The sequence below is a fragment of the Eschscholzia californica genome, unplaced genomic scaffold (assembly GCF_041429995.1).
Source record: "Eschscholzia californica isolate CP2 unplaced genomic scaffold, dmEscCali1.0.p SCAF_2, whole genome shotgun sequence".
Taxonomy (NCBI): Eukaryota; Viridiplantae; Streptophyta; class Magnoliopsida; order Ranunculales; family Papaveraceae; genus Eschscholzia; species Eschscholzia californica.
Window position 1 is genome coordinate 10,608,292 of NW_028238309.1, and position 26,668 is coordinate 10,634,959.

The 26,668-nt window shown below is 34.5% G+C and overlaps 4 protein-coding genes and 1 pseudogene across 6 annotated transcripts; 3 read left to right on the forward strand and 2 right to left on the reverse strand.

Moving 5' to 3' along the window:
- The first annotated feature begins 911 nt into the window (after window positions 1–911).
- LOC147556141 (low-temperature-induced cysteine proteinase-like) lies at window positions 912–4,078 on the forward strand. Its single transcript, XM_086663904.1, has 5 exons — window positions 912–1,526; window positions 2,168–2,400; window positions 2,629–2,766; window positions 2,856–3,344; window positions 3,751–4,078. The coding sequence occupies exons 1-5, from the start codon at window positions 1,004–1,006 to the stop codon at window positions 3,916–3,918; spliced, it is 1,551 nt and encodes a 516-aa protein (XP_086520030.1). The 5' UTR covers window positions 912–1,003; the 3' UTR covers window positions 3,919–4,078.
- Window positions 4,079–4,686: 608 nt separating this feature from the next.
- Window positions 4,687–7,016, forward strand: LOC147556142 (uncharacterized). Its single transcript, XM_086663906.1, has 4 exons — window positions 4,687–5,621; window positions 6,343–6,489; window positions 6,573–6,665; window positions 6,764–7,016. Exons 1-4 carry the CDS (start codon window positions 5,013–5,015, stop codon window positions 6,827–6,829), a joined length of 915 nt encoding a protein of 304 aa, XP_086520032.1. The 5' UTR covers window positions 4,687–5,012; the 3' UTR covers window positions 6,830–7,016.
- Window positions 7,017–7,300: 284 nt separating this feature from the next.
- LOC147556143 (tubby-like F-box protein 10) lies at window positions 7,301–11,159 on the reverse strand. Its single transcript, XM_086663905.1, has 4 exons — window positions 10,729–11,159; window positions 8,329–8,416; window positions 8,120–8,255; window positions 7,301–8,048 (listed from the first exon to the last, which is right to left on the reverse strand). The coding sequence occupies exons 1-4, from the start codon at window positions 11,104–11,106 to the stop codon at window positions 7,481–7,483; spliced, it is 1,170 nt and encodes a 389-aa protein (XP_086520031.1). The 5' UTR covers window positions 11,107–11,159; the 3' UTR covers window positions 7,301–7,480.
- Window positions 11,160–14,027: 2,868 nt separating this feature from the next.
- On the forward strand, window positions 14,028–18,509 carry LOC147556144 (protein MALE DISCOVERER 2-like). 2 transcript variants are annotated; one of them, XM_086663908.1, is made up of 14 exons: window positions 14,028–14,396; window positions 14,557–14,931; window positions 15,015–15,147; window positions 15,315–15,386; window positions 15,594–15,737; window positions 15,813–15,956; window positions 16,035–16,136; window positions 16,270–16,298; window positions 16,407–16,862; window positions 16,967–17,157; window positions 17,296–17,428; window positions 17,521–17,678; window positions 17,780–17,974; window positions 18,062–18,509. In XM_086663908.1, exons 2-14 carry the CDS (start codon window positions 14,823–14,825, stop codon window positions 18,317–18,319), a joined length of 2,124 nt encoding a protein of 707 aa, XP_086520034.1. In that variant the 5' UTR covers window positions 14,028–14,396; window positions 14,557–14,822; the 3' UTR covers window positions 18,320–18,509. The 2 variants fall into 2 exon arrangements, with proteins under 2 accessions (XP_086520034.1, XP_086520035.1); XM_086663909.1 differs by lacking the exon at window positions 14,028–14,396 and having other exon boundaries at window positions 14,430–14,931.
- A 486-nt stretch (window positions 18,510–18,995) lies between these two features.
- Window positions 18,996–20,693, reverse strand: LOC147556145 (phospholipase A1-IIdelta pseudogene; annotated as a pseudogene). Its single transcript, XR_015235173.1, has one exon. The product of XR_015235173.1 is annotated as a phospholipase A1-IIdelta pseudogene (transcript).
- Between the last annotated feature and the right edge of the window lie 5,975 nt (window positions 20,694–26,668).

The following is a 26,668-nucleotide window of genomic DNA, read 5'->3' on the forward strand; positions in this document are numbered from 1 at the left end:
AGTTAGGAATATTTTTACCCGAGTGTACTTTCCATGTTATAAGATGATCGATGTTGTCATAATTTCTTTTGATGACTTTCCAGTTCCACGAATGGTGGGATTTGGCTGGCCCAGGAACATTAGAGTTAGGAAAATATTTGACTTTCAAGACTTGGACCCAAAGTGCTTTAGGGTCGGATTTGAGGCGCCAAGCCAGTTTGCTAAGGAGGGCGGTGTTGTCTAGATGAGGATCAAGGATACCTAGCCCTCCATGTTTCTTAGGAAGACAGCTATATGACCAAGCTTTGGTGCATGTACCTTTAGACTTTCCTCACCAGAAGGATTTTTGCAAAGTCGCTATGTTTTTGCTAACGCTTTTCGGGATTGCGAAGCATTGCATCTAATATCGGGGAACGACCGAAGTCTTCTATTTGGCCCCTAAAGTTTGACTAACTTCAATATTAGCTCCTTGGCGGTTAACTTTTCCCATATCCACTTTTACGGTTTTTCCCTTCTTTATGATGTAAGGCCAACTCTAAAATGTGATTTTGCAAAAGAAAATCTCGACCAACATCATTAATGAAAGACCATCAAAATCAACATCCCCATCATTTACTTGCAGAATAAGAATAGATCGTTTAACAGAAAGAGAAGGAGACTTGATGTGCGCCTCTTTCTCTCTTCTCCAATTTCCCTGCACTCTTTTCGGCGGCCACCACCCGTACACTATGCTACCGGTAAACAAATTTGAAGAAAATCAAGTTATAAAACTATTGGCTAAAGTTGTGATATGACCAAAATGCGAGGCTTTTGGGAAATTAACTCTAAAAAAGGTACCTTATGACTTTATCCGCTGGTCATAGAAGGAGAGGTAGGTAGTCAGCTCTCTCAAGGTTTAAAAAGTCTTACCTAAGGTAAGTACCAACAAACAGTCACAACTCACAAGTCCATATTATATAGAATATCTCAACATAAAACCATAAATCATCACCAAGTAGATGGGTTAGGAAAACAAAAAAGAAAAATGAGTCCACAGCTAATCCAACTCACTCTCATTATCATATTCATCTGCCAAAATTTATTTTCATTTTCCACTTGTTCTCTCAGTTTTCATAGCAAAGATGATGAGTTCTCAATACTGAATTATCATCTCTCCGACGAGTTCAAAATATCGGAAGAACGAGTTATAGAACTGTTTGAAAGATGGAGAGAAAAACATGGAAAAGTATACAAACATGAATCCGAAAAAGAGATGAGACTTCAGAGTTTTAGAAATAATTTGATGTATATAATTGAGCGAAATTTCGAGAACAAGAAAAAGAGAGGATTGAAATCTTGGCATGAAGTTGGATTAAATAAGTTTGCTGATATGAGTAATGAAGAATTTAGAAATGTTTATTTATCTTCGAAGATATCGAAACCCATTAAAGATTATAAGAGGACTAGTGAGTTGATGAGGAAGAAGATGGTGGAGTGTGAAGCACCTTCGTCGTTGGATTGGAGAAAGAAAGGTGTTGTTACAGAGGTTAAGGATCAAGGACAGTGTGGTAAGTGAAATCAATATCTCCTTTTTTCTAAACAATTATTCTCTTTATATATAAATCATTTTTCTTGTTTGATTTTACAAGGTTTTAATAGGTAAACATGGAAAACAGAAAAATCTAAACGTGCGACATGACAGTACGTACATCTAAATACAACTTTAATAACGTCGTTCGTTTATGACCATTGAATCTTTTGATCTAGCTAAAGAGAAAGTAGAAAAAACAAATCAGTAACATAGAGAATTTTAACGGATCAACCAATGAGTCGCTCATGTCAGCTTATGTGTTGTGTCCCACAAGTATTCAAAGGCGTCGATAACAGTATATACACACACACGAGGACTATAGTTTGTAATTTGTACGGAATTGCATGTCTCGTAGAAAAGGAGTAAATTATAGTATAACACAATAAGAAAAAAAGTTAAAATATGATATCAATATATACATATGTTTACAAACCGAATTACCAAAAATACCCTTTTCGATTTTATGATGTACAAATTTGTAGAATATTCAGTCATATGACATGGTTGAACCTTTGTATCATTTAGTGTAAACAGAATGTAAGAAAAAGAGGTGTAAATGAAGGTTAAGTAGGATTGACTTGGAAATCAATGTTTATACATATATATTTGTTTGTGTAGGGAGTTGTTGGGCATTTTCTTCAACAGGAGCAATGGAAAGTATAAATGCAATTGTGACAGGGGATCTAATCAGTCTATCAGAACAAGAACTAGTAGACTGTGATAAGAGTTCTGATGGATGTGGAGGAGGAAACATGGATAATGCATTTGAGTGGGTTATTGACAATGGTGGCATTGACACAGAGTCTGACTACCCTTACACTGCCATGGATGGTACTTGCAATATCACCAAGGTAATTAACTAACTAGTATACAAGATTGGGAGATGCTAGAGTTACAAAAGATTTTGACAAAAGAAAGTTCCCAGCTGATGTGGCGTTTGTAAGTTTATCAGCTGAGAACTTTCTTTTGTCAAAATCTTTTGTAACTTTAGCATTTCCCTACAAGATTTTACATGATAAATTGTTGATTAATTTGTAAGTTTATCATATTAATCTATGCTTAAATTTGTTTATGATTAGGAAGAAAAGAAAATAGTGACAATTGATGGGTATGAAGATGTAGCTCAAGAAGAAAATGCATTGCTATGCTCAGTTGTTAATCAACCCATTAGTGTGGGAATTGATGGCTCTGCCTTGGATTTTCAACTTTATACTGGGGTATGCAATTTTATTACTAACATGTTTGCATATGCTTTTTATTAAGAGTGCATAGTCTAATACCCATTGCTCTTATACCACTTGTGAAGGGGATTTACGACGGAGAATGTTCGAGCAACCCAAAAGATATAGACCATGCAGTTTTGATAGTTGGTTATGGTTCGAAAGGGGAGGGTCAAGATTATTGGATAGTCAAGAACTCATGGGGTACAGGTTGGGGAATGGAAGGTTATATTTATATAAAAAGGAATACAGATTTAGAGTATGGAGTTTGTTGTATAAATGCAGAGGCTATTTACCCAACAAAAAATTCCATTTCTCCTTCTCCTTTCCCAAGTCCTGTCATCGAACCACCACCACCACCGCCGCCACCTCCGAGCCCACCTTGCCCTAATAGGTGTGGAGAGACGACATATTGTCCAAGTGGTGATACTTGCTGTTGTATTTTGGAATTCTATGGAATTTGCTTGGTGCATGGGTGCTGTGAGTCTGAGAGTGCTGTATGTTGTCCTGGATCAATCTTCTGTTGTCCTCATGGTTTTCCTATTTGTGATATTGAAGATGGACTCTGTCTCCAGGTGTGCTCTTCTTTTTCTGTTATGTTCCTTTATCTCTCTTGTTCTCTTGAATATATCAAATTACTATAGTTTACACCATAGCTTTAGTGAGGACTACCATACTATCATGGCCAATTCAAACTAGATGTCCCCATGCTTATTACTAGTCAAACTTATAACATCAAATTAGTATATTATCCAAAGTTGTAACTTGTAAGTGTATAAACAAGCGAACCGACGGACCGTTCTGTACAAGACACCTCTGACATGAGAAGTCCGGTGAGCGCGCGACTTCTAAGCTTCTAGCCCAACCTTATAGGTCTCCATGACAGAGGTCTGTACATACAGATGGGTTCTTAGGAATGTTATTTATGTTTTTTTTAATGTATTTCTAACCTAAAAAATGTAATATTTATCTTTTTAGCAGAACCCAGGAGATGTCATTGGTGTGCCTACCAAGAAGAGAAGAATGGCAAAACCCAAGTTGCCGTGGACCAAATGCGAAGATGTGATTGACAAGGAAGCACCTGTACAAAATAATCAGCAATCTTTCTTGTGGAAAAGAAATCAATTTCCAACTGCATTTGCCCACTGAGCTTATCTATCAATATCTCCTACACTTCTAAGGGCTAAATTAAACATATTAAGCTTGTACCATAAACTAAATATATATATATATATATATATGTCATATATGTTTGAGATTTCAAAGAAGTTAATCTATGAAATGATATGTGATGGAATGATGGCTGAGATATCTCAAGTTCAATACTCTTAATTATATTGTTCTTGTCGATTCTCATTGAGAACGGACTTGTACTACTATCCAAGAACTCGTGAAGAGGATTTTATTTTCCAAAACAATTGATTACTTTGATCTCGGATATGTTACACGTTATTCTTTTCTAGAACAAAAAGTATATGAACCAATGAAAACTATTACTTTTTTAATGTCATTTCATTTTCGTCTCTGTTGATTATGTGAATAGGAGCTTCTCAAGCCATTAATGAGTGAATTGAGTTAAGAGGAGCACAAGAAGAACGGAAAAAGTTTGAAAATACTGTAAAAGGGTTTGGAAGGAGAGGGGTGTTTTCGTCATGAATCACATGTGCATTGGGGCGCACACAAACCACTTAACAGGATTTTGATTGGTCTAACACTTGCTTGCCTAAGTGGTTGAAAGTGTTGACATAAACTCCAAAACTCTGGAGGTCCCAGATTCGATTCCCAAAGAGGGTGGAACCCATGGTTTATTGAACTTGGGTTATTAAAGGTGTAAATAACGTAATAAATTTGTCGGGCTTTAGACCTCTTTCATGTTGTGGGGATTTAAGCCTCTTTCATTGAACTTAGACAGTTCTCGTGCTTATCACATCTTCTTGATGTATCAATGCCTTGTAACGACTAACGTAGATCGTAGTCCATTTCTCAAAAAAAAAAACATATGGTTCGGGCAAAACAAGGGGTCTATATTAGTCGTTTCAAAAGCTCGAGGATGTAGTCCAAAATTGCCATTAGTGTGGGGGTAAATGTCAAAATTGGAGAGTTCTACTTTCCGGTTTAAATTACTCTTTCTTTACTTTCTCCTCTGTCTTCATTTCAGTCTCTCTCTCTAAACCACAACCTTGGCTTAAACCCTAATTTCAAAAAGTAAATCAAGAAGAAGAAAACCTAGAAAACAAGTAAACATGAAAGATGACCCTCAACTCGAACCAGTTTCAGAGGTAGAATGGCCATGCGAACAGATTCCAAAACCCTCAAAAGATTTCGGATGGCCTGACCCTTACCTAATCCCAACTAGACCTTTTTCAGCCGAAGAGCAGGTAAAAATCGAAGCTATGAAGTTGCAAGATCCCGCCATGAAAGCTTCTCAAGACTTTTTCTCTGCAAAATTCGACCTAGACAGCAAAGACGACGAAGATTTCGAAGAAGACGAAGATTTCATGGACGATGAAGAAGATGAAGGTGAAGAATCTGAAGAGTTCAGACTTTTCTCAAAGATTTTTAAAGAAGATAAAGAACTGAGGAGTTATTATGAGAAAAATTACGAAAATGGGGAGTTTACTTGTTTAGTTTGTGGAGTAATTGGGAAGAAAATGTTGAAGAGATTTAAGAACTGTTTTTCACTTGTTAATCATTCTGCTTCAATTTCGAAAACTAAGCAGAGAAGGGCACATAGGGCATTTGGTGAAGTTGTTTGTAGTGTTCTTGGTTGGGAAATGAATAAGCTTCCTAATATTGTTCCTTCTACTAGGGTTTCTCTTACTCCTTCTCTATTGGCTCAAACTGATTCTCAGGTAAAATGCAGAATCATTTATCATTCTTATAGCATATGTGAAAAATAAAACCTCTTAGGTTAGGTAGTTGTTCTTTACTGGTGAGATTTAACTAACAAATATTGGGGAAAACTGTGAGAATTGTCCGACATGAGAGAACGACGATTTAGCAACCAAGAATATAATGTCTACTTCTCCGCTCCTACCCACTTTGGGGTTTTGAGTTGGATGACCACAAACTTAACATGACATGAGAGCCAGACCCACACGTGATAGGTTTAAAAGTCTCACGTGTTCCACGTCATCCAAAAAGAAAAGAAAAACACATGTTAGGTCAACGAACGCTACAGGGGGTGTGTAAGAATATTCCTACATAGGAGAAAGGCGATCTAGTAACCAAGAATATAATGTTTGCACAGAGTGATGTTTGCAAAAATTCGCACGTATAAGATTTGTGCACAGTTAGCATAGGGAAATTGCAAAACTTTGCACAGGAGCCCAAGCCTAAGGAAAATTGGGTTTTCGGCTTGATTTTTTGTTTTAACTATTAGTAGATCGTGCTAGTTCATAAGGAAATTACAGATACCCATTGATGCTAACAATAATGAACTCATAGATTGTATTGTAAATGGTGACAATATAGATCGGAATGATATAATTGTAGATTCCGATTGTGAGATTAGATGATTTATACAACTTTAGTGGTTTTCAAGAGGTGGAATTTGAGTTGTTTGACTTGCAGGTTGGTAAAAAGGAAAAGAATGATGATGACGATCAAAAGAAGGAACTTGAGAAGGAAATAATAGATACCGTAGGAACCAACAATGGGAAACCCGCAACTTGCAGTGATTCGAAGGGTGATGTTAATGCTAATATGGAAAATTGCAAGGTGATGTCACGAATAAACATTTCTTTTTTAGTTGTTCATAACGGATTCTTGTTATATGGTATCTTTAACTTTAAATTTTGCAGGTGGGTAAGAAGAAGGCTGATGATAATGATCAAGAGAAGACACTTGAAAATGAAATGGAAAATATTACTACCGACGGGGAGAAACATTGCAATGTGAGTCTTTGAGATGATTTTTTCCCGGTTAAGATCTATAACATATGGTAGTATAGTGTATATGGGTTGTTTGGGTTTTTACAAATTATTCATTGCAGGTGAGATCTAGAGAAGGTAGTATTGAGCAAGCAAGAAAAGATTTGGAGGAGTTACAAATCTCTTGAAATCTTTGAAGAATTGATGGTTTATGTCCTCAAAAGCAAGCAAGATTTTCAGAAGAAAGTAAATTTTGTGGCAGAAGACAAGGAATAGTAGTTACTTGTAGTTGATGTGTAATTGATTTTGCAGACTCTCATTGCTCTTGTTAGTTATGAAATCAGAGTTTATATATAAAATTGCACATTTTAGAAATATCTGTCCTCGTCTGCCTTTCTAAACAGATTGGATGAACTTCGGTTCTTGTTTCCATATACTAAGGCGAACTTCGATTGAATTTTCAAATGCTTTTGGATTTCTTCCTTGTAATGAGTTTCAGCCAATAGGAGGTATGTTTCTTGCTCATTGAACTAAGGGAATAGCAGTCTAGCCAGAACCATTTCACCTAAACAAATTTACAAAGGTGCATAACCAAAACTCGGAATAGCTTCCCTTCATTACATGGAATTTCCGAGTTCGAAGTTTGGGTACAAGGGATATGCTCAGGAAACCATTCGATATTTGCTACAATTACTCGAGTTTAACATCAATACACTGGTGACAAAATTGGTACCTTTTTAACTTTAAATTATTGGGACTTCGGCAAAAAAAAGATGTTAGTGAAAGTAGGTGGGAGTACCAAAAGTAAGGTTCTAGTTTAAAGAAGCATTTCTCATGTATTACTCACAGGCAATTTTTGTACCAAAACTTGTGAGGCAGATAGCGAACGCCTGGAACGCTGATAATGGTTGCCTATAATCCATAGTAAACAAGTCGTCCTCAACCTTACCGAACTGGAGAAGAACCGTTTCATTATCACCTTTACCTCCTTTGCTAGGATCCACGGTAGCAACTAACTGAAAGTTCTTCACAGAAGCGACAGTAACTCGTCCATGAAAATTAAGACACCAGCATTGTAAGTGTCGATGCCATCTTGGAGCCTTATTCCTTAAAACCATCTTGTCTCTTTCTGTCATCTGCATTTTCGATTTCTCAAATTCATCTTTATTAGTCTCTCTTGATCTTGGGTATTGCATTGTGCATAGCATTCTTCTTGGCCCTCTTGATCTTATCAGATTGAACTCGTAACTTACTCGCCCAATCTCGAAGCTTCTGGTAGAAACTTGTGGGCTAACTTTCTTACTTGACAACCGCCTACTTGATTGACTCAATGATCGATCTGAGCTTCCGTCCGAATCTGATGGTCCGTTGTCATAAATCGTGAATTTGGTTCCAAGAAAGTTTGAGCTACGAAAGGATTCCAGGGTTCAACATTAAAATGAATCAAACCATTGACTCGAATAGAAAAAGGAAGTTACCTCAATTTTCCAACATAAGTAGCATCCCTTCCTTGCGACAAAAGGTCATTGGCATCTAGAGATATGACATACTCGCTACGAGTTCCATGCCTAAACTTTCTTGCCGATAACAAAAACTTCCCCTTCTCCGTAAACGCTAAAAGAGAAACTCAAATGAGACATAGAAATATACTTTGCATCGAACCTAAAGCAATCAACTATTTACTCACACTGAGCAATGCCAAGATAAAGATAAAACATTGAATTCTTTTTGTCGCGTCTTATAACACATTGCAGAGGAAAATCCCTTGGCCCTGGCTGCAATTACCAAATGATAAAGAAGAAGAAAAAACCCATTAGTCCTCTTAAACAATAACAATTAATGATGATAATTCGTCACCGAAAAACGAACTATGAAACATCTACCCAAATAGTCATTTGATACATTCTAAATGTGTACTCCATACAAACAACTTCGGGGGATGTGTTTTAAGTCCAAAATCGCATGATCAATGAGTCTAGAGACCAAAGATAATCTGAAATAGAAAATAAATCCACTCAAAGTAAATTACATGTCTATCCTCTCATTCTCTTTTACTACCTAACCTATCCTAAGTTAAAAAAAAAATAACCTAAAATAAAATATACCATAATATTTAGAGATTCATTAAATGATTTCCTTAAGAATAAACTTTCCTTCCGGAAAAATAGTTGCCTTTTTCGTTTAGCAGAATACTTTGTTTTATATTTATATTAGAATTGGTCAAAATCAAACCGAAGAGAGAGAGAGAGAGAGAGAGAGAGAGAGAGCATCGTCATTTTCTAATATACGAACTAGGTTTTGATTTCATTCATCATCGACGCCAAATTAAACCGAGTGAAAGAGGCAAAAGCATCGAGTGGGAGAGAGAGAGAATCGATTGCTGGTTTCATTCATCATCTACAGTAGTGAAGAGTAAGAAAAAACAAACGTTAAAATAAAATGTTAAAAATGTTGTTGGACTCGATAATATTCTACCAGCATAGAATTTTATTAGAATCGACCTATTGTAACAAATTCATATCAGATGGTAACAGAATCAAGAAAATGCTAGTAAAATACTGAAAATGTAACAAAAACAATTTCACATAATATATTTTAAATAACTAAAAAGTATTTGTTAACCTACTGTAACAAATTCATAAGATACTAGCAAAATATTCTTGCTTTTTAAACTACTGTATTCATATTCATTCAACAGATGCTAATAGAATGTAAAAATTGCTATTAGAATCAGTAAGATGTTAGCGAAATAGTATTTGCTTTTTAAACTACTTTATCAAATTCATTCAGCAGATGCTAGTAGAATGTAAAATATGCTAGTAGAATCAGTAAGATGCTAGCAAAATAGTTTGCTTTTTAACCTCACAAACGAATTTGTAGATGTCTAATTGGATCGAGGTAGAAATAAAAAGCAAATCACAAATTCATACTTTCTTGAAATTCAAAGAACATAGAGTTACAGAGAGAGAAAATCGTTTTTGGAAGAGAGCATCTCGTTTTAGGTAAATATCCATTGAATTGGTAAGTTAATTTAGACAAATATCAGTTTTGGAAATAATATATTTCCTTGAACTCAAAGAACATATAGTTACAGAAAGAGAAACTCATTTTTGGGAGAGAGAAACTAATTTTAGGTAAATATCCATTGATTTGGTAGGTTACTTTAGAAAAAGTATTTGTTAACCTACTGTAACAAATTCATAAGATGCTAGCAAAATATTCTTGCTTTTTAAACTACTGTATTCATATTCATTCAACAGATGCTAATAGAATGTAAAAATTGCTATTAGAATCAATAAGATGTTAACGAAATAGTATTTACTTTTTAAACTACTTTATCAAATTCAATTATCAGATGCTAGTAGAATGTAAAATATGCTAGAAGAATCAGTAAGATGCTAGCAAAATAGTTTGTTTTTTAACCTCACAAACGAATTTGTAGATGTCTAATTGGATCGAGGTAGAAATAAAAAACAAATCACAAATTCATACTTTCTTGAAGTTCAAAGAACATAGAGTTACAGAGAGAGAAAATCGTTTTTGGAAGAGAGCATCTCGTTTTAGGTAAATATCCATTGAATTGGTAGGTTAATTTAGACAAATATCAGTTTTGGAAATAATATATTTTCTTGAACTCAAAGAACATATAATTACAGAAAGAGAAACTCATTTTTGGGAGAGAGAAACTAATTTTAGGTAAATATCCATTGATTTGGTAGGTTACTTTAGAAAAATATAAGTTTTGGAAATAAAGATTAACATTAAATGTCCACTATAAATATTCTTTCATAAAATTTATGGAAAGAACAATTGTATTAACTCAACCATCAGAAACCTTTGGTTTACCAATGGTTAAAAAATATCTATGAAAGGGCAAAAATGAGAGAAAATTAAAGGATTGATGCATGGGGCCCACCAAGTAGTGAATTTTTGGACTTATTTTACATTTTCGATTTATTTTGGTTTTATTTTATTTATTGATTTAGGAGTGGATATATGATTAATTACCCCCCCTATTTTTGGACCTTAAACTCAAAAATCCTACAAACAATGATTCAAAATAATCAATTGAGAGAGAGAGAGAGACCTGTTTGAGAGAAGAAGGAAAAGTAATGATCCCACATTGGAAAGGAGAAGGAACAAGAGATTTGGTAATACGACGCCAACGTTTAGAAACACAAGCACACGAAACTACATTTTTAAGAAGAGGCCATGTTTTTTCACTTGATACAATTCTCTTGATTATATCTTCTAATAACTCTTCAGGTACCAAATTTGACCATCTATCTTCTTCATCAAATTTCTTTCCTTGTTTAAAGGATTCTTCAAATTCTTTTTCTTCATTTTTGAGTTGCTGAAATGGTTTTGAAAGAGAGGAGGAGGAGGAGGAGGAGGAGAAGATATCAGATGCATTTTGTGGAAGATGCAATGGCCGGCTTCTTCTCCTCCTCCTTAGGAGAAACATGTTTTGTTTGTTGTTTTTTTTTTTTTCTTTTGGTGTTTTGGTTTCTTTTCTTGGCTTATAAGCTTTAGAAGATCTTTTTTTTGATTAGTTTAGCAATGATGATTCAGAGGAGGAATGAAAATAAAAAAAATGCTAAACAACCTGATTTTTGGGCCCACAACGGGTCGATGACGAGACCAACCCTCATTGGTCACGCCGGGAAGAAAGAGAAACAACGTGATCAATTGGGACGGGCCACGTCATCTTTTGGTCCGTGGTCGACCCCAAAAGATAAGCCGTTTAGCCCTTGGGGATGAAAATAGACAAATGAAAAATTCCCACCCTTGAACAATGGGTTCCACTACTCCATTGTGAAAAGTGGAAAGAATAGACCTTTCATATTCTAATTTCACTAACATTTCAAATAGGTTCATAAAGCCCTCTCATGTCAAAAGATATTGTTTATTGTTTTCCTAATATGGCACCGTTTATCTTTTCTACCTTTCACTGAGGTCTGTTTGGTACCTGTGAAAATTAGGTTGGAAAATCGATTTTCGTAAGGATACACATTAATTATTAACATGCCTCCTAAAAACAAATTGAAAAAACAATTTGCCTTTTTAGTCATCACCATTTGAAGCAAGTTTACAGAACCTCTCACAGGTCATATGATTTTTCTTTCTTTTCCTTAACTGACTGTTTGAGTTGTTCATGGCTGACATTGGTTCGATCGTTTTGTTAATCAATTTACGTTTATTCAAGAAAAAATAGAAGCTCAATTGTGAGACTTCTCTATGTTGATATGAGGGTATTCTTACACATTCATTCACATGTTTACCTAGTACATGTCTTTTCTTTAAGTGATGTGACACACTATGATGGATTAGAGTAGTAGCTATAGGCCTAACTTTGATACCATTTCAAAACTATAAATTTTACAAACTATTTCTTCTTACAATAATTTACAGAGAAGAGTGTGAAGGTAGTTTCAACCAAAACAACATAATAAAAATGAAGTCGGAACTAGTTCTTCCATCTTTTGTCAAGACTAATGACACAAACATACTACAATTGGATATACCTAAGATCAAATCCAACTCTTCCTACAAAACATTCACCGGAAAATTTAATAAAGCTCCCATGAGTGTTAAAAGGCACCTCCTTCTCTCACAAACTCCTCAAATTTGTATCGAGTGAGGTATTTTTAAAACTAACACAAGCGTTCGTAGATCGTAATCGTCTTCCACAAAAAAAAAAAAAAAAAAACTAACATGGGCGTCTTTAAAACATCCCAAAAATCACCAATGAGGTACGCACGTATAAGCCCTGGCCAGCCCTAGACAGAAGTGTTAAATGGAATAAAGGATTGCGGGCCCTGGTCAACCGGAAATCAAAATAAGCGCGTCCGATTTCGTAGGAAGTGGGACCTACCACAACCACTAAACTCAGCCCCCTAGTAAACATCACTCCACAGCGGCAGTGTGAGCTAACAGGTGGCTTTTCAAACCCTCCCCACTTTCTTCTTTGGGTCCTACATCCCAACTCATCCAAGAGCAAAATGAAAAAGAAAGGTTGTTTTCCAAAATAACCCCTATTTTATGATAAGTTTCTCGCTTAACCTCCTCATTTTTTTAACATTCCCAAGTGACCCACTTTTAAAAGTTTTTGTTACAATTTAGTTACATAATTAGAATGACTTTCCAAAACTACCCCACTATAGTTCTTCTCCTCCAATATACCAAATCACTTCTTCGTAGATAAGGCGATTGTTTACCTTCTTCTCAAAGAAGAAAGTATGTGAAGAACAACAAATGTTTTTGTACAATAGATTTCTGATTTGAAAAAATAAATATTTGGGTAACCTTCACGAGGTCCTCAAGATTCAACACATCGACCAAATAGATGAGCCAGAGTTGTCAAAGATGATACACAAATTCACTATAGAAAAAAAAAACTAACTCTATATTTTTTTAAGACTTTCGTTGATGAAGGTCCTACAAAAGTGATAAGAGAGAAGAAGAAGAAGAATTATATAAGAAGGGGGAAAAAATTAATTTGGGTAAGCTTGAGAGGTTATAAGTTTTTTTTATCAGAGTTGTGATAAAAACTTCTTAAGGGGCCATTCGAGTATTCTTAGAAAGTTAGGGGGCCAGGGATAAAACTGGTAATAAACTAGAGGCTATTTAGGAAATAACCCAACATAATGGATAATTCCAATTAACTCTCAAGTGTAGCCAGTTCGTATGTTTGACCCTAACATTTGACCAACTTTCATTTTGAACCCATTTTGAACTGTTCTATTAAAGAAAAAATTAAGTCTATTTTGTTTACTTCAAAGGGAGAAATAGTAGACACGAGGAAGGAAAAATGGAAGGCAAAGAGACAAGAGTGACGAATAGAGATCAGAGGGAAGAAATTATAAAGAAGGATGAAGATCGAGGAAAAAAATAGGGTTAATTCCATTTTAACCCCCAATTTGTGGACAACTTTTCGTTTTGGCCCTCCTAAGTGCCTATTCATTGTGGACCCCAAAAGCTTTGTTTAAACTTTTTTGAGAGATACCCTTGGGAGTTAAAATAAATATAATTCTCAAAAAAATTAAAAACATAAAGCCTACAATATTCCTTATCTCTCCTCCCTCTCATCTATCCCTTTCTCCGTATCACCTTTCTTCTCAATTTTCTTCTTCCTCTTTCCCTCTCTTCTTCTCCTCCTGGCTTTCTTTTGTTCTCTTTCTTCTCTTCTCACTCTTCCCTCTCTTTCTCTTCACTCTCCAGACAGTTATGGGGCATGGCGGCGATTTAGTCACAAATTGGAGGGTAAAACAAAATTAACCCCATTGAAGAGAGAGTCAAATGAAAAAGATTAAAGAAAGACAAAAGATAAACATTGAAAGAAAAAAAAGGACAAAAGGTAGAATTGGATAAGAAAAGTCAAGAGTTAATATTTTCTTACATGAGTAGCTTACTAGGGGACTAAAATGGAAAGAGATACGAAGGGTCCAAACACGCGAATAAGTCACACTGCAGGGGCTAAACAGCAATTATCCCAAATGGAAACAAAGAAGGCAGTTATAGTCTTATAGAGAGGTTGTTTGGTTGAACCAACGAAGAGTAGTTGGAGAGAGAAAAAGAAAAGATAGAAACAAATTTAAGAACCATACCTAAAGAATTCAATGAGAGATAATGGTAGCTGAGGGTAGTAAGGGAATTTCTTTTACATAATTTCCTCCTCAAAATACTTACCCTTCACCTTCCCCATAAAATCATCAAAGATTCTTATTCTCTTCCCTCTTTTACCCCTCCCATTTGGTAAATTTCTCTCTCTCTCTCTTTCTCTCCCTCATAGTTAATGGGGTTTTGAATGATTCTTTTCTTCTTCTTTTTCTTGTTTCTGTTTTTTTTTCCAATCCCAATTGAGATTAACAAAAATGTGAATTCTGATTTTTTTTTCTTCTTTTTTGTGATTCAGCTTTAATATCTGATTGAAAGAGATTGCTTATATGAAATTCTTGATACAAACTTGAGTGGTATAATCTTCAAAGGGTCTGAAAAGATCAGAAAGGGTTTCTTTTTTTGGAAAAATCTCTTTTCCATTTCTTTTGCCCTAAACAACCTGGTGATTTTGAATAAGATAGGGTTCTTGGGTAGTCATTGGTATTATTACTACCATTATAATCATCATCATCATCATCATCATCATCACCAACAACAACTGTGTTTGGAACTTATCAAGAAATGGGGAGTCAATGGAATCCATTTGGATTCCAACTCCACAAGGTTGCTTATGTTCTGTTCTTGATTATTCTCTTTAACATCCATGAATGCCAACCACTTAATCTTGAAGGTATAATGTTTTCTTATATGAGTTTTGTTGAATTTTTGTTATTGCTTTTGGGGTTTTGATTTGAATTGGTGGTTTGATTATAGGATTGACATTGTTGAAATTCCGAGAAAGCATAGGAAGCGATCCATATGGCGTGTTTGAGAATTGGAATTCGAACGATAATGACCCGTGTTTGTGGTTTGGTGTCTATTGTGTTGACGGAAAAGTAAACGTCCTGTAAGTCTTCTTCTACCCCAAGAAATGTGTCGAAAAAAGGAAAGTGTCGAAAAATGGCAACAAATGAATCATTATTTTCAATAGTCTTATGGGTTGTTTGTTGAAGCACAATATGTGTGGACATATTTAGTCTTTTTCTTGTATGAATTTTGGATACTATTTTGTAGGGATCTAAAGGGTTTTTCCCTTGAAGGAATATTGGCACCGGAGCTTGGGGAGCTCAAGCACTTAAGATCTCTGTAAGTAATGCATTCGAAGTTTCTTATTATCACACTAGGGATTTGTCTTGAATATCATTGACGACCCATATATTTTTTCGTCCCGAAATGTGTTTACACGAACACCAAAATTCGATATTTGTAGTTTATAGCTTATTAAGCGAAACTTTTTAGTTTCGACTAGCAAGTGCTTTTTTTTTTCATCATTATTTTTTCTTATGTTGCTAGAGTACTGAATGAGAACCGACTAACGGGTATCATCCCTAAAGAGATAGGAGGGCTTATGAAGCTAGAGCTATTGGACTTAACGGCTAATAAGTTAAGTGGAACGATTCCAGCAGAAATAGGGCAAATGCACTCATTGAGGCACTTGTGAGTACCTTTTCCTCTTATTCGTTTTCAGTTTAACTGACCACTCATGTTGATTAGGTTTTTCTTGTATTCTAGACTGATAAGCAACAATAACTTCCATGGTAGCATCCCCTCTGAGCTCGGAAGACTCACTATGCTCTCCGAAATACAGTTGGATCAAAATCTTTCTCTTGCTTTGGTAACTAGAGCTAACTGTCCACATAGAAAATCTGGGTACTGGTAAGATTACTGACTTTTCAATAACCAACCTGATAAACTAAAAGTTTAAAACTTAACTTATAGACTGTTTGTTTGCAGCGTCTGGCAGCACAAGTTGATCCAATTGAAGAATGCGGAGTCTAGTTCTTTCATAGTTCCAGTCGGAGGGAAACTATTTCATTATCTCAATGTATTGCCACTGTATGAAATCAAACATCTATTTCTTAATCTCTCCCTTCTAATTAGTTATCATTTATCTATTTTTGTTTCTTACGCGAACTTAATCTTTATAAGGTCATTCTAACAAGGAAACTGTTTTGTTTTGTTTTTCAAGGTCGTACTTCAGGAAAATCTATTTACCAAGTAAGCACAAGTTCTTTTTGATGCTTGTTAAAGTTCATATATGAAGAGGTTTAGTTATATACTTATCGTCGCATAAAACTGAAATTTTCTTTTTATTGTTTTTCACAGATTTGAGTAGAACAGTTCATGAACAAAGAATACATCGTAAAGTAAATTTTGTACGTCGAAAATTGCTTCAAGAACCCAGCAACCTCGCTGCTGCACCAGAGAACAGTAGTAACGCCCCTGAACAGACGACTACAATTCCATCTACCCGAAGCAGTGGAGCTTATCCCGCAATTCCGCATGCCAAAAAGAAACAATTTCCTCCACCATCGCCTCTTTCTCCAGGAGATCAAACTGTGCAGAATTCCCCAAACCCCAATACCCAATTGACTGCAAATGAATCAGTAGCTCAGGCTTCATCTTGGAATACGATGAAGTATATATATGTGGTTCCTGGTCTGGTCTTTCTTCTAAGTGCTGCTGTATGCATGTTTTGTTTATGTCGGAAACCAGGAGAAACGACAATCCGTCCTTGGAAATCTGGACTAAGTGGTCAATTGCAGAAGGCATTTGTGACAGGTAATTATATCGTTTAGAACTGATACTCTTTCAGACCTGGGCTACCAAATGCATTCGAACTGTTAGATTAGAGCTTAAAAACTTGTCCTGTTTCTAAACTGCAGGAGTACCGAAGCTGAATCGAACAGAGCTAGAAACCGCCTGTGAGGATTTCAGCAATATCATTGATACTCTTGATGACTGCACAATCTTTAAGGGGACACTGTCAAGTGGAGTTGAAATTGCAGTTGCATCAACTATGATTTCATCATCCAAAGATTGGACAGATACTTTAGAGATAGCTTACAGAAGGAAGGTATAATATTTCTGTTTCATCGCATGGACAAGCTTTCTACTTCATTAGACTGATAGACTCCATGACAGTTTTTATGATTATGTTGCATCCATATCGTCAATCAGTTTGTATTCTTAATTATCCTCTAAACCTTCATAGATTGATACACTATCGCGGGTGAACCACAAAAACTATGTCAATCTTTTGGGATTCTGTGAGGAAGATGAACCTTTCCTTAGGATGATGGTGTTTGAATATGCTCCAAACGGGACGCTTTACGAACATCTTCATGGTAAGACTAGATAGTTATATTAGATGTGGAAAGTTACAGAGACAAAATCTTCCGATTCCAAAGGCTAAAACTTTCTCTTATCTTCTTCGCAGTTAAAGAAATGGAACATCTTGACTGGAATGCTCGAGTTAGGATTATAATGGGAACCGCTTACTGTCTTCAACATATGCATCACGATCTCAATCCACCTATAGCACATCCAAGTCTGCAGTCACAAGCTGTCTACTTGACGGATGATTATGCTGCCAAGGTAGACTAGGTTCCATGCCACATTTCTTTCTCCTCACTTTTTCTTTCCGTGTTCTTTGTTTTGGCATTTGATGCATTCTTTCTATTTCCGCAATACCTTAGATTGGAGACATTAGTTTCTGTACAAACTATGCTGCCAAAAGAAAGATTTCTGGGGACGAGGAATCAAGACACTCGACCCTCCCGCCTCTGGTTGATCCTGAATCGAATATATACAGTTTTGGTATGTTATTGTTAGAGATCATAACTGGAAAGCTTCCTCATTCTGATCAAGAACACGGGTCACTCCTCAATTGGGTAAGTCTCCAGCATAGACTTCGCTTACTGCTAGTATTTTCTTTAAATGTTTGTTTCTGATAGGGAAAGTTATAACCTACTTTTCAGGCCTCCAGATACTTGAATGATGAGCAGAATATCAACTTAGTAGATCCTACACTGAAGCAAGTCAAGAACAACGAGCTCGATATCATATGTGAGGTTATCAAGGATTGTATCCATTCGAACCCAACACAGAGACCAACAATGAAAGAAATCATTACGAAACTGAGGGATGTGATTTCTATTGCACCTGATGCCGCAACTCCAAGACTTTCTCCGCTTTGGTGGGCAGAGCTTGAAATCCTCTCTGTCGAAGCTACTTGAGATCTTCGGCTCGGTACTTTCTTACGAATCTAGTCTATCTCTCTCTCTCTCTCTCTTCCACTGTAAATCTTAACTGCTAAAGAATAGTTGTATAATACTGTATCATAGCAGGACTTCTCGAGTCCTAGCTTGTTTACGCTCTGTCTCTATGTACCGTTATAATGTTTCATTTCTTTGATTCTTTTCTCTATTTGCCCTCAAGTCATCACAATAACAAGTGAGATTCAAGCTCTCGGACGTGGGTAGGTACCTTCCCTCGACTGTATAGTAGATGTACGTATATAAGAGAGTCGAGACATAGATGTAAAGTGATGATTTGAAAATTGTAAACAGTTCTTATACATAGGCTGTAAATTTTTTTTTTAATACTGTGAAATTTTGCACACAACAAATAACGAATTTTTGGCCTGTTTTTTCTGCATCCAAATTTCCTTTGTTCCTCCTTTAGATGGCAAAGTGGTTTGTGACTTGTGTGCACAAAGCTTGCACAAGTTTCTTGTATGGATCATCAGTCTAACTGTCTAAGTGGTGTTTGTTTTGTTCTCATTGCCCGAACCCCAACCGTTTGAATTTGTCTTGTTTTAATCGGGAGCATGATATTCATTTCAGGTCAATTAGACACTGAACTTTTAATTCCGACTTATTTTATGTCTGACTAAAGTCGAACAAAAAACAGTTAGAGTCAACCATTCAAACTAGTTATACAAAAATAAACATCCTGAAATCTGACTTGAGTCAGTTCAGACCTAAAATCTGACTTGAGTCAGTTCAGACCTGAAATCTGACATGAATCATACCATCATAATAAATCCACACTTTTTACAACAATTTTCAAACATTATTTTATATCAGACACCAAAAGAAAGATAAATTACCTCCATAAATCACTCTCAATTTAAGAAAACTCTGGTTCAGGTAAATCTTCTTCACTAGGAGAAGCCATAACCCATTCTCCATTTTCATCAAGTATCAATCCCTTATTCCTCTCAACCCACCATGAATCAGGAACCAAGCACTCATCCTTCAAAAAGGCACATGACTTGTTTACTAAAGCAATACTTCTTTTCACTTTCAATTTGAACTCCCCTTCCTTTCCATTCCAACCTGCAACTATATGAAGCATAGCTTGGAGATTATGCCAGTCACTTGGGTTTTTCGAATCCTTTAAACTCGTCGATTTTCGAGTATCAATCTCAAACTTAACTCCTGTATAATCATATCCTAATAATTTACTTGGGTAAAGTGGTATAAGATCGATTACGTTTCTTACGTGTAAGATTCGTAGGTTAGAGAATGTCTTAAGTTTGTTATTGAAAGCCTTATCACCAACTTGTGGACTTCCGAAGACAATCGCTGTAACGGGTATCTTAGATAACCCGTTTTCGACTAGATCGAATGCACTTAAAATTGCTAAACTTGCACCAAGACTATGCCCAGTAAGTGTCACACTTAGATCTTCATCTTTATACATATCTACCAGTTCTTTGATCTTGGTTAGAATTTGAGTTCTTGCACTTAGTTTTGTGAACCTAGAATTTGGGTTATCTGAAGTATAAACAGTAAGCCATCCCTTCATAACCTTAGGAAATTCATCGTTCTCGTCGTCACTATCTTCATCTTTTTTACCAAGAAAAATATCATACCAGTGACGTTCAGTATGAGTTTTCGGCTTTAATAGTGGCTTTACCGATGTTGATTTCGCTTCAAAAACATCTATCCATTCAAGAGTTCTTATAGTTCCACGCCAAGCAACATAAATTTCGCGTCTACCCAATCGTTTACTAGCTTCATCCGTGCTAACGGCTATATAACCTATCCAATTTGACTCTCGATCCCAAGCTTCTTTTGACAGAGAGAAGCATAGAAAGGCTTTTGGAACATCGATACGAGAAGTTGCATAAAGAAAGCTATGCACAAAGTAGTCTTGAGATGAATGGAATTCAACTTTCTTAAGGAGTGAGCTCTTGCCGTATCGGCTACTACCACAATATTTCGAGTGTTCATCGCTTACAAACGAGTCGTACGTAACTTGACAGAAGTCACCACACCGGAGGATAAGTTCGCGGAGGTTGAGGTTGAGAGGTTGTAATAAACCTTGCCAATTGTTGCTTCCTAACAATTCATTCCATGGTGCTTCTTGGTTGGTTTCTTCCATTGTTGCAGAATACTAGCTCTTGAAAGATGGAGATAAATTGATTTTTAGATGGGTTGGTATTTGGGATAAAAAATGCTTGGTCATGACTTATATTGAGATAAAATAATTGAACTAAGACTTTGGTTAATATTATATATAATATTCAAACATATATTATTGTGTAGTTTTAGTAAAGGTCTGGCAGTTTCAACAAAAAAAAAAGTAAAGGTCTGGTATCAAGTGAAATATTTGAGTACACTTTTTGTTTTTTAATTCAATTGGTGTGGAAGTGGAGGTTGCCTCTAGTGTTTTTCAATGGCTACAAAAAGATAAAAGAAATAGATATTTTAATTAATTTTTTCAAAAATAATTTGGAAATGACTTTTCTCTTAGAATTTAGAAAGGAGGTGGGCACTGTTATAAATCTTTGATTTATGGTGGATGACCACCACACTTTGGTAACTCCCACCACCATAAGTTCTCCACCATTATTTGTATTCAAGCACCATTGATTATATGTAACTCTTGTATTAGTTTTGTAACTCATCAAGAGGCCTATATAAAGAGCTTTCTTGTTAGTGAATAAGATGGATCAAACCAATGTATCATAGCACTCAATATACCAATGTACCAAAGTAGAGAAATTCTCTACAAACATATGAATGCAATTCTAATTCTTTTTGTCTACAATCTCTTGGTTAATACATTTTCTCACTGTACTCTTTTTCTTTCGTTAAGATTTTTTTTCCCACGGGGTTTTTCTTAACAAGGTTTTAATGAGGCAGATTATGTGTACATAAAAGATGTACATGAGCAAAGAATTTGTACTCTTTTTCCTTCACTATGGTTTTGTCCCATTGGGTTTTCCTAGTAAGGTTTTAATGAGACAATTTCTGATGTGGTGGACATCCAGGGGGAGTGTTATAAATATTAGATTTATGGTGGATGACCACCACCAATTGTAACTCCCACCACCATAGGTTTTCCACCATTACTTTGTATTCAAGCTCCATTATTGTGTGCCTATTGGATGTGTAACTCATCTAGCTAAATGCCTATTGGATGTGTAACTCATCTAGCTAAATGCCTATATAAAGAGGTTACTTGCTAATGAAGAAGATGTACCAAACTAATGTATCTAAGTATCAATTTACCAATGTAGAGAATTCTCTCTACAAACATATGAATACAAATCAAGTTCTTCTTGTCTTATTATCAAAAAAAAGTTCTTCTTGTCTTTATCTCTTGGTCTATATTTTCATTATCTTTCTTCTTCCCTACCTCTTTTATGTTTCACAACACGTTATCAGCACGAATTGCTCTATGCTTAAAGGGAAGAAGAAATTATTCACTCCTTGATCAAGTTATAAGCAAATAAAAGATTGGTAAGTTTGGTCAATTGTGATTGGTAAGTTAAAAGGTATTTGAACCTTTCTTTGTTGAATTTACAAACTATTCATTCTTATTTATCGCTAACCATTTATTTTATTGTTGCTAAGAAATATTGAATCATATGAGAAGGATATGAGAATTGCATACATGCTAATAATGAAATAATTAACATTGCGATCAAATATGAATGTTAATGTGATTCATTCGATGGTAAGGTCAAGGTAAGTTATGATTTAAAAAGAAATTAGTATTACTTTCATAACTAATGTTTATTTTTGTATGAACATATCATAAGTGCATATTTTGGTTTGCTAAAGAAGATTTCTCCGAAGAGGAAACTCAACCACCAAAATTTGATTAAGATCAAACTGAATCATCTTTTTGTATATTAGGTTACCAAACCTGAAGTTTGGTGTATATACTTCTTCAAATCTAGAAAATTCTAAAAGAATTACTAGAGTAAATAATCTCTAAGGATGAAAAGATATATCCCTATGAGTTGATAAATTGTCACCCAAAAGGGTAAACCCTTGGGAAAAGAAATTTATTTGCGCATTCATGAAGAATGACAAATGCTAATTTTTCAGTACTGAAATTATTTTCCGTTGGTTATTAAAGGATTATAATTAAACGGTGATAAGTAAATCTTACACCGAGTTCATATTGAAAATAGAGTGACAAAATTGAAAATCTCATTTTACTATGCGAACATATAGTTTGATTAAATTTGACAAAGTTCTTCATGGTGGAAGACAACCAAATTTTACGAAATTGTTTTAAGGAGATTGTGATATCAAAGTTTTGGTTGCACTTGCATTGCAAGTGGTGATGATATTTTTTCGCATCTTTGGACGGTGATGATATTCGCTTTCAAATTACACCTGAAGTTGTATACCCTAAAAGAAAGTGATGATGGATTTAATAAATAAAATAAAATAAAATCACATGAAGATGATATATCTCACATGTAATTAATCACACCCGAAGTTGTGATATTATAACAAATTGCTCACACCTGAAGCTGTGATCAGTTAGTAATTTTTGTCTAACGGAAAATATGATATGAAAAAAAAATCAAATTTGCCTAAAGCAATTGATTTTTCCTTCGTCTTTGTCACATCCTTGAAGTATGTGCTCATAAATAAGATGAAAATCTATCGACATTAGGGAGAGGAAGTCCTATATTTAATGTCATAAAATACTTGAAAATTGTCCAGTTTCCCTCATTTAGAATCGATAAACGGAGAATTTATTACCTCCAAATATCAATATCTTTTGGAGCGTAATATGCTCGTATACGGATAAAGGTCATGCAAAATGACCAGAGTTTATCAAAGTGACATATACTCCTTGACACTGAAGGAATAATTTTTCCTCGTGAAGAGGCTATCAAATTAGAAATGAATGTGATTCATAATGAAATCCCCTGAAGAGGATATGTGTAAAAAGAGACACCGACCTTTAACAAAGGTACATACATACATGAGACTATTGAACTATGTATGCTGTGAAAATTTGAAAAATCAAATAAATCATTTCAGACGATGTATTTCTGAATATAGTAGCTACTGGGAGCATATTGATCCGGAATTACTCTAAGTAATATTGGTCAACTTTTGACGAGATACTTCATTACTTATGGATTTTCTTACAAAATAATTAAGTCTTCAGACATGAAGTCGAAGCACCAATTAAGAATTACCCCGAAGGTAATAAAGTAGACATGTGTAAGAAATGTCCTTTAGTCTATAAAGGATTTGACGTCCACTTATAAAATTTCAATATGAATTACAAATCTCCGAAATATATTATGAAGTATTTATAAATCCTATTGTGACTCCTGAAGAGTTTATCAAAGTTTGACAGTAGAGTATTGAAAAAGATTATTCGAGTAAAGAAAATCTTGAAAATGAACATATTCTGAAATACTAAAAGGTTATAAGCTTCAAAGCACCTCATATTGTCTTAACTTATCATATGTCATGGAAATTCAGGTCCCGAAGTACCTAATATAGTACAGACAATACATTGTGTTTGTTGTAATTTGGTTTTAGAAAACAACCATCATTCATATATAAAATGTCAATCACGTTGTACTCTTTTTCCTTCGTTAAGGTTTTGTCCCATTGGGTTTTCCTTATCAAGGTTTTAACGAGGCAACTATGCGTATTGAAAATTGTTATAATTTGTTTAAAAGTTGTAGTCTTTTTTCCTTCGTTCAGGTTTTGTCCCGTTGGATTTTCCTGACAAGGTTTTTGGCGAGACAACTAGTCATCGAATGATGAGTTTAACACCTATTATGTGTGTCAAGTGGATTATACAACGAAATGTGATAAGTACATCAATTTCACAAGATGTTATAGTTATCTTACTGATGTACATGATACACAAATACGAATCACTAAATAGTGACTTCAATCGATATCCCTAAAGGATTAACAAGCTTCAAGTTAAAGTATGCATGAACTTTAAGACATTATACTAATGCAACTTGAAATGTTAAATGCTACAAATTGTATTTTGTGTATATATACCAAAAAGAAGCTGACGATAAAAAGTTGAACAATGCCCTCAACCTTCATGAGGGGGAGCAAGTTTATGAAGACACTATATACTATATTTTCACAAAGTACTCTTTTTCCTTCGTTAAGAATTTTCTCCTTAGGGTTTTTCTTAACAAGGTTTTAATGAGGCTGATTATGTGTTCATCAAGGATGTACATAAACAAAGAATTTGTACTCTTTTTCCTTCACTATGGTTTTGTCCCATTGGGTTTTCCTAGTAAGGTTTTAATGAGGCAATATCTGATGTGGTGGACATCTAGGGGGAGTGTTATAAATCTTTGATTTATGGTGGATGACCACCACACTTTGGTAACTCCCACCACCATAAGTTCTCCACCATTATTTGTATTCAAGCACCATTGATTATATGTAACTCTTGTATTAGTTTTGTAACTCATCAAGAGGCCTATATAAAGAGCTTTCTTGTTAGTGAATAAGATGGATCAAACCAATGTATCATAGCACTCAATATACCAATGTACCAAAGTAGAGAAATTCTCTACAAACATATGAATGCAATTCTAATTCTTTTTGTCTACAATCTCTTGGTTAATATATTTTCATTATCTTTCTTCTTCCCTCCTTTATTTTTCACAACAGGCACTAATTATTATAATTTTTGAGTCTATAGACCAAAATTTGGGTCCTAATAGGAGATTTAATCCTCTATAATCCTAAAAAGGATTTAAAAACCAAATTAATCATCATAAAAGAGATCTAGTCCATTTGTATTCATCTCGAGAGAAATATCAAATCTCTATAATATTTAATCCTTATTAATACCTATTATAACCTTTCCATATATTTTGTAACCGTTTTTGCCAAAATAATCATGTATATATATCATTTCCTTAATTGTCTCCATCTTTCTCTCTCCAATCAGAATTATAATGAAAGAAATATTAACAAATCTAATATGTAACCGTAATATAGTATATCTCATTTTCAAGAACATTAACCTAGTTGTTTAACCACTATTAACATCAGAACTCTACATTCATCTCCATTAAACTTATCGAAGATCAATTCTTGAAGGTAATTTTGCTAAAATCATAATGAGAACATTCATTTGTAAGATTTCGTTTTTGTTTTCATGTATTTGATATTACTGTTTTGTATTTAGATTCATTTTTAAGATCTAATAATTAATTTTTTAAACTGTATCAAATTGTTATGTATTATTTCTGAAAAAACGATTCAATTGTAGACCTTTCTCATAATATATATTTCCATCTTTGATAGATCTGAAATGGAAGTCTAAACTTCTCTCTCTCTCTCTAAAATTTTAATATCAATAATGAAATCTTTGATCTTTATATCATATTTAATGTTTTATTGAATCTTGGTATGTTCTATATCTTTCAATTTTCGTGGTATGTATCTTAAGATTTTCGTTTAATCATTACTGAAGTTTTTTTCAGATCAGATTCATCTTCACTGACGGACTCAGATTTGCGGTATATTCAGATTCATTGTTTTCTCTGGATATAAAGTACATGTACTTTACGCGTACTTTTTTCACAAAACAGTTGCCGTTTATAGTACAATAAATGTTCCAAAAATTATATGTAATTTATTGCACATTATACATATTTTTTCACATAACAGTGACCTTGTGATTCGAACTAACGTTATGTTTGTCTTCTAACACATTATGAAGTTTAACAAACAGTATGCATAATTTATTCCATTATACATGTCGTTTCTAGTAAATTGTTTGTTTTGTTAACAAATGTATATGTTTTCTTTTTGCAGTTTTGTTGTTACTTATGGAATTTGCTACTGAAGTTGGTCATTTGTTTCCTGGTGGTGCAAAATTATTTGGATATGCTCTTCGACAATATAGTGTAAATGTTGTTTGTCCTGCTCAAGACTACATATGCTCTTCGACAATATAGTGTAAACGATTTTTTGGTAACAGAATATAAACGATGTGTAATGTAAAAGAAATTATGTGTTATGTAATAGAAAGTATGTGTAATTTACTGAACAAGACCCAAATACATTTGATAAATTACGTTGTATACTTGACTAATGATGGTTTATTCGTCATAAATAATACATAATTTACGTATTTGTTTCATAATTTGTATTCGATTTGTATTTATGTATGAGTAAAAACGAAAACAAATGCTGCTTTAATGTTCCCAAAAAAATATACTATTTCCAAAACTGAAAGTTAAGTGAGAGAAAGTGATATATATGTTTTGTATATTAACCCCCAAATCACGCTAAATTGATCCTAGATTGATTCAGATA

Bases quoted from the DNA above. Each gene is read 5' to 3' on its own strand.
- LOC147556144 (XM_086663908.1), top strand. From the start codon at position 14,823: ATGGGGAGTCAATGGAATCCATTTGGATTCCAACTCCACAAGGTTGCT. The intron at 16,137-16,269 runs GTATGAAATCAA...TTGTTTTTCAAG, and splicing joins TATCTCAATGTATTGCCACT to GTCGTACTTCAGGAAAATCT. The intron at 17,679-17,779 runs GTAGACTAGGTT...GCAATACCTTAG, and splicing joins CGGATGATTATGCTGCCAAG to ATTGGAGACATTAGTTTCTG.
- LOC147556142 (XM_086663906.1), top strand. From the start codon at position 5,013: ATGAAAGATGACCCTCAACTCGAACCAGTTTCAGAGGTAGAATGGCCA. The intron at 5,622-6,342 runs GTAAAATGCAGA...TTTGACTTGCAG, and splicing joins TGGCTCAAACTGATTCTCAG to GTTGGTAAAAAGGAAAAGAA. The intron at 6,490-6,572 runs GTGATGTCACGA...TAAATTTTGCAG, and splicing joins CTAATATGGAAAATTGCAAG to GTGGGTAAGAAGAAGGCTGA.
- LOC147556141 (XM_086663904.1), top strand. From the start codon at position 1,004: ATGAGTCCACAGCTAATCCAACTCACTCTCATTATCATATTCATCTGC. The intron at 2,401-2,628 runs GTAATTAACTAA...GTTTATGATTAG, and splicing joins GTACTTGCAATATCACCAAG to GAAGAAAAGAAAATAGTGAC. The intron at 3,345-3,750 runs GTGTGCTCTTCT...TCTTTTTAGCAG, and splicing joins AAGATGGACTCTGTCTCCAG to AACCCAGGAGATGTCATTGG.
- LOC147556143 (XM_086663905.1), bottom strand. From the start codon at position 11,106: ATGTTTCTCCTAAGGAGGAGGAGAAGAAGCCGGCCATTGCATCTTCCA. The intron at 8,256-8,328 runs GTGAGTAAATAG...TTTCTCTTTTAG, and splicing joins TTATCTTGGCATTGCTCAGT to CGTTTACGGAGAAGGGGAAG. The intron at 8,049-8,119 runs GTAACTTCCTTT...ATCCTTTCGTAG, and splicing joins ACTTATGTTGGAAAATTGAG to CTCAAACTTTCTTGGAACCA.